At 40.0% G+C, this 7281-nt stretch overlaps 1 protein-coding gene across 1 annotated transcript; it reads right to left on the bottom strand.

Annotated features, from left to right (window-relative positions):
- Positions 1-4838: 4838 nt before the first annotated feature.
- LOC133865200 (zinc finger protein CONSTANS-LIKE 16) lies at positions 4839-6811 on the bottom strand. Its single transcript, XM_062301563.1, has 2 exons — positions 5740-6811; positions 4839-5367 (listed from the first exon to the last, which is right to left on the bottom strand). Exons 1-2 carry the CDS (start codon positions 6688-6690, stop codon positions 5110-5112), a joined length of 1209 nt encoding a protein of 402 aa, XP_062157547.1. The 5' UTR covers positions 6691-6811; the 3' UTR covers positions 4839-5109.
- Positions 6812-7281: the final 470 nt, after the last annotated feature.

The raw sequence follows: 7281 nt of genomic DNA, 5'->3' as shown, positions 1-7281 counted from the left end.
TGCTTTAACTGTCATTACCAAAAGAATATCTGCAGATGTTTCTCAAGACAACAAGAGAAAATATGGGGGATAAAATAAATGGTTCCTCAAGCAAAATGCAAGGCATGAATAAGATATGGTATAATCAACTATGCAATGCAAATATACCTGACATGCATTAGGATTTAGGAACCAAAATCCTATGCATGGTAAGAGTTCATCTTTACTAGGTGAGTCCATTCCCCTTCAAGGGGTGAATGGTCTCATCATTCTTGATCTATACCTGCTTGACCTGTGGCGGTGACTTGCAGGTCTTGCCCATATTGTCCATTCTCCTTAGCATACCTTGCATCAGACTCAGAAAACCTTCATAGTCATGGTAGCTAATGGGCTTCTACGGCTTTCTCTTGTAGCTCCTTGATTTGTTCTTCTTTAGTTTGCCATTTTGATTGGCAGGAACAAATTGTTGCTGATGCCGTGGAGCCTGATGTGCTGTCAGAGGTAGAATGCCTGATGTAGCTCTTGCTGGAAGCTCCCTTTGAACCTTCGACTTCTGAACCTGGAGATGTGGACATATGGATCGGATGACCGGTGATGCCGCAGTGATGACAGGTGGGCAGGCTTCTTTTGTTAGAATGCTGCTTGACTTTTTCTGCAAAAATATGGTTAACATTCTTACACCCAATATTGCCCTTACATTTTATATGTCTCCTATGAGGAGGGACATATTTGGATGAGGAAGAATCTTCAACTTTACCTTTCCTCAAATCATCCTGCTTAATCCAAGGGCTGTGGGATTTCAACAAATAACAATTTGGCCTAGTATGATCAATTTTCCCACAATTATGACAAGTAGGAACAAACTTACATTTTGTTCCTGATTCCTTGGATTTTGGCAACACATGATTATTTAAGCAAGAATTTTCAGAACAAGCTGCATCTACTATCACATGCTTAATATCAACAAAATCTAATTTAGAATCAGAAGCATGTGAAGTAGAAGTACTTAAATCAGCAGTCAAAATAGGCTTGTTCAAAATATCTGAATGAATACACAGCATGCTTTTCAAATTTTCACTTGAGAATTTTTTCAAGAGTTTTTCAGATTCCTTTTATTTATTCTCAAATGTATCAATAATGTCAAATAACATGGTATTCTCAGATTTCAAAGAGTCAATCAAAGCATGTGATTCAGATAATTGAACAATCAATAACTCTTTTTCTTGCTTCACCTTTTTAAGCTCTCTATGAGAAATTTTAGAATGTTGAGCATTCTTCAATTTATTAAAAACTTTATATCAGAATCCTCATTAGATAACTGAGAAGAATTCATGATAAAAGGTGTAATAAAAAAATAGAAATCACAAAGAGATGAGGATCACACTCAGGAAATAAATCCTAAACAGAGTGTACCTGCTTTGATACCAATTGAAAAATAGAAATTGACTTCTAAAATAAATAACAAGTGTGTGCGCACAATGTGTTAACAAAATAATGAAGAAAATAAATAACACAAGATTTTTGTTAACAAAGTGGAAACTCAAGATGAGAAAAACCACTCCGGGGCAGCCAAACCCAGGATATCCACTATTCAGAAGACAAGACTAGATACAAGATAGTAACACTCACATACTCCTGATGCAATGGTTGTACCTTGCTCTCTAACGTGTAACCCAACACAAACGCCTCCCAACCAGGTCTCCTTACCTGAAGGGGTCTTCAATGGAATCCTTTACCATAGGGCCGACACCTAAGATTGACTTCAGTTTAAGCGCAGTAACATCACACACAGTAACGAATTTAGAGAGAACAAATCAGCTCAATAACCTCACAAAATAACTCTCTAAGCTCTAGTGGAATTCAATACCGAATTTTTGCAATTCTCAAGTACAGGGGCCTCTATTTATAGGTCGAGGACTCAAAAGAGCGTCTGGCTTGATAAAGCTGAACGCCGTCCGGATGGTGGACATGGGCCGTCCGGACGGACAACTGTGCGACCAAAATTCCGAGATTTTCGCTGAAAATCTTTCCTATTTGAGAGCCGCGTCCGGACGGTCGCACATCCGCTGCAAGTAGTTTCCTTATAAAGGCTTCGCGTGTCCGGACCAGGAGGACGGCCGTTCGGACGGGTGATCTACTGCTCGCAATTTCCATATCTGTCATACGCGCGTCCGGACCATGGTAGGCTCTCGTCCGAACAGTTGAGTTTGAATTGCGAACTTGCCTTAAGGAGTAGCGCGCCCGGATGGGAATCCACGTTGTCTAGATGCAAGGTGGAACAGATGCTTCTTGATATAGAGGAGTGTCCGGACGGAAAAGCACATCGTCCGGACGGATGATGCTTTAGTCTGAAGTACGTCCGGATGATATGTCACGTCGTCCAGACGGCTGGGAACTATGAACAGATGAGAGTCTGGACGGGATGACATGTCGTCCGGACGGCTGGCAGGGAATCGAAATCTCTGACTTGCAAACAGTGTAGAATCTTCTGAAGCACTTCTGAATAGCGGAAACCCTTGCTCTAAAGCATTATTACAAAGAAGTGATTTTGTCCAACAGGATGCAGCCAACGCTAAAACTAACAGTCCTTCTTCACCTCCTGATAGAAATATTTGGAATGGCTCTACATTTGGAATTTTTTTAGTACGCAGTGCTTATCATCTTGGAATGGAGATGCAACGACATAGCAAGGGGGAGCGTTCCAATCCAGTAGACAGAAGTGATATGTGGAAACAAATTTGAGCTTTCAAAGTTCTAAATACAGTGAAGATTTTTTTTTTTTTGGAAGGCTAGTCATAACTTGCTTCCCACAAAGCAAAATCTGTTCGTGCAGGGAGTTGTTGAAGATAGTTTCTGCCGATGTTGTAAAATTCATGAAGAATCTACTCTCCATGCGCTTTGGTACTGTCTAGGTGCACAAGATGTGTGGGGTAGTGGTTCTGCTCTTTTCCAGAAATGCCCAACAGATGTCCATAATGTTACTGACTTGCTAGAACTCTTAATGCATAGATTGGATATGGGTAATTTGAGCTTGATGGCAACCCTGGCTCGTAGAATTTGGTTGAGTAGGAACCGTTTGGTTTTTGAAGGTATGTATACGCCTCCTAATGTGGTTTATGCAGATCCTGTTTTGGGATGTGAAGATTTCCATCATAGTACCCTTCCTGAAATTGCTCATAGTAATATTGAGGGGAGTGTCCCACATGGTAGCATGGCTTGGAAGCCCCCTCACAGGGGAGTGGTGAAGGCCAAATGGGATGCTTCTTTGAATAAGACCACTGGTTGTATTGGGTTGGGATGTGTAGTTCGGGACGGTTTGAGAGAAGTTTTGGGAATCAAATGCAGGTATCAAAAAGTGGTGGTAGAACCAAAACTGGTTGAGGTTATGGCAGCCCTTCATCCAGTTATGTTTTGTAAAGAGGTAGGTTTTCTAGACGTTGTTTTTGAAGGCGATGTGCTTCAAGTGATCCAAGAGATTATTGCAAATCTTCCTCTTCATGCTCGTATTGGCCATTTTGTGGATTCTATTTGATAGGAGACCGGTTTTTTTAGATTTTCAAGTTTGGTTCATTGCCGTAGAGAGTTTAATGGTGTTGTCCATGTGCTAGCTAAGGAGGCGTCTTCACAGTGTATTAATGATGTTTGGTTAGAGGAGATGCCTAGTTTTATTTTTGAGGTAGTTTGTAGGGATCTTGTTATCCCTAGACTGTGATTTGGTCTATCTTTTTCTAATAAAGCAGATTTCGTTCAAAAAAAATTTAAAACGCACATCAACGAAGAAACTTTTCGTCGCTGATATATAGTTATCAGTTACGACTAAAGTATCATCGCTGATAGTCTATTTAATTTTATTTTTTTTTTAAAAAAAAGAAACAAAAAACTAGAACTTACATCAGTAACACATGAGTCATCGCTGATAGTCTATTTGTAAAAAAAAAAAAAAATTAATACTGACATCAGTGATGACACGTGTCATCGTTGATATATAGTTATTAGGATGACACAAGTGTTGTTAGTGATAGTCTATTTGAATTTTTTTTTTTTTTTTTTTTTAAAAAAAAAAAAAAATTTCTATATTTAGTATAGTTAATTTGTCTTTTTATATTTTACATTTTGATTTATTATATCTACTATTATTTTTATTTTTTTGTATGTGTGTGTGTGTGTATAAGATCTTTAATCTTAATTAATAGGTCGGTATGAAACCAACTTTTTAAGTGTAAAACTTGTGTAATTTTATCTAGTGCATTACTCTAATCAATCGAAGGATTGATTAAAATCTTTGGATTTTTATTTTTATTTTTTAATATCGGTGCAGTACTGATCTGATTGATTGTATCAAGATCGAAGGGTTCATCAAACTCTTTGGATTTTTTATCATCTTGGTATCCGATTGATATTAATACGATTGAATGATCAATTAAACTCTCTAGATTTTGTATCATTCTAGTACACTAGTGTGATCGATCAAGATACGATCAAATGATCGATCAAATTCTTTAAATTTTGTATCATCCTGATGCACTAGCCTGATCGATCATCATACGATTAAACTCTTTGAATTTTGTATCATTCCGATGCATTAGTCCGATCAATTGTAATAAGATCAGAGGATCGATTGAACTATTTGAATATGTATTATCCGGGTGCATTAGTGTACTAGTTTCTTGTATTGACCGAGTAATGTAAACTTTATCACCAAGTTCCTAAACAATAATCTTCCTCTTCTTCCCCTGGTGCATCAGTTAGATCATATTTGATATTTCTTTGTTGACATGCGGATTGAAGCCCAATTCATTGCCAATCCGACCTGTGCATGAAGGTTGCTGTCCCATAATATTTAAAAGAAGAAAAAGAAATGGAAAAGAATTGTTGCTGCATGAATTTTATTAGTGTTCTGTAGGATAAGCAATACTTTCGAAGTTGAGTAGCAGAATTTCTGGTTAGAAGAACAACAGCTTCTGCATCGTCAAAGGCTCATATATAGCTTACATTTTACAGAGAGAGAGAGAGAGAGAGAGAGAGAGAGAGAGAGAGAGAGTTAGAGTTAGAGTACTTAGGCTACCATAATAGCCTAACCGGTCATCTTATTCCGCTTTTGCGAAGAAAACTTGGCAGTAATTAGCGCCCTTATTTGTTGAGGTAAGGACACGCAGAAGTCCCCATGAAGGACGTCCTCTTAACAAATCTCCCTTTCATTCTGGGCCTCTTCTCCGCGTTCAGTTTCCTTACTTGGTATCTTATCTTCTTTGAAAACAAGCGTGTCCTTCTCTTTTCTCTGTACCTTGACACCCTTGCTTCTCTACGCCCGTCACCGCCTCCCACATGATCACTTCCATTAACTCCTGCGTCTCCATATCGGTGATGAACATCTCCAGGAAACGAACCCTGTAATATCATATAAATACAAACTTTTATCATAACATGGAAAAAGTATACTCGATCATTAGTAGTTGAATGAACACGTTTTTTCTTTTGTTTGTTTTAATAACCGGGGTATCCGTTTGCCCTCACCAGATCTCTGGAGTACTGTACAAAACGCCCATTTTACATGAGTCAGATAAAATTCGAGCTTTCGCTCACGAGCGTACGAAACCTCAAACAATTATGAGAGTCGAACCTTAGACCTGCTGATACTTGACTTCACGAGACTCTAACCAAGCATTTGTGGTTAATGAACACGTCTTGTTTTTTTGTATGCAGTAATAGAATCAGAAAATGGTGAGAGAGGAGAGAGAGAGAGGGGGGGGGGGGAAGTACCAAAAAGTCCGGCCACCAATCGTTTGGATTGAGCTCTGGTCGTGTTCCTGTTGCCCACGGAGAACCTTGGCTGGCCCAAGCTGTTATAACTTCCTCATAATTTAGCCTCAAAAACATCTCCCTCTTAATCTCCTCTTTACATACTTTGCCATTGATCATCATCTTTGTCTCTGCCATGGGAACTACAGGCTTCTGCTCCGCCTCCTCTCCAGCCCCGGGGGACGACTCATAATCGAAAAGATTCCAATCTAATGTTTCTCTCATCATATCCAACGGTTGATTTAATTGATATGCAACTATAGCTTCAAAATCTTCTTCCTCTTCAACCTTCACTCTTCCCTGATCTCCAAGATCAATATCATCTTCTTCTTTGCAATCTAACAGTCCTTTGCCAAGCAGGCTCTCCACATCAGCAGCAAACTCAGCCAGCTCCATATCTGACGGAAGATTAAGACCATGTAAATCATCCAAGTCATGATCAGCGACGGTGGTTCTCTCATCAACAATCACGTTCCCCATTTCATTGCAAAGCTCAGCGGCAAAAGGGTCGAAGACAGGAACCCGATAAAGAAGCTGTTCGTCATCCCCGGCATCCGGCGAAGCCTCTTCACTGCCAATCTCCGGAACAAAAGGCAGAGGGTTGAAGAAGACTCTCTCTTCCTCTTTAGCCTTGTTATGGCGCGGGGTTCGCGCTTTGCGGGTGAAACCCTGGTGCCAAGCTGGCGGAGAATTATCAGCCATCGTAGAGAGCTTGAAAGATGAAGTTTGGAGGCGAACCCTTTCGTGTCTGCTTGCCAGCTGGTTAGCGGAGTGCACGGATGCATCACACGCTTGGCAAAGAAAAGCATCGTCGGCGGCACAAAACCATCGAGCCCTCATACGTAAGCAGCTGTCACATGCTCGGGCTGTCTTGCCGCCCATGGCATTCGCAGCTTTCTTTTCAACGATCATGGATGAAACAAAATTTGTTAAGGAAAACTCAGAGACATATTCAAACAGGGAATATCAAATATTTTTGGTGTTCTCATATACTTATTTAGGGGCCCAAATGGTTCAATTATTGTTTGCGCTTTTCATCTCTCTCCATCGCTATTCTCTCATTTCTCTGGCCGGGTTGTTCTCTGAGAAGATGGAGCTCTTACTTGGTCTTATCTCGTTTCCTATTGGCTACTGCATTCATGTCCATCTTTAATCTGTATTCCTATTGGCTGGCTGTCTAGGGAAGGGGATTCCTTGTGAGCCCAATTGCGGTGGGGTAGGGTCTATGCATTGGTTTTTTGTTTTTTTGTTTTTTGTTTTTTTTTTGTCACTATGATTAAATTATTTCTGTTAGAGCCTTTAAACTCTTTGTTTGCGACTTTTGTGGTCCCCCCTTGTCGCTTTCAGCTGTGGGGTCATGTGGTGCACTCAATGTCTGAAATTGACTTAAACCATTCACCACCAGTTGGGCATAGTTCCAAACTTCCAACCGCAGATGTCGTTAACTTCAGTTATGTTTCTTACATATCTAACCCTAGAAAACAAGGCTCTTTCTTCTAAAAG

The sequence above is a fragment of the Alnus glutinosa genome, chromosome 4, assembly GCF_958979055.1.
Source record: "Alnus glutinosa chromosome 4, dhAlnGlut1.1, whole genome shotgun sequence".
In the NCBI taxonomy this organism is placed as follows: Eukaryota; Viridiplantae; Streptophyta; class Magnoliopsida; order Fagales; family Betulaceae; genus Alnus; species Alnus glutinosa.
The sequence above is the reverse complement of the archived record's forward strand: the minus strand, read 5'-3'. Positions and strand labels throughout refer to the sequence as shown.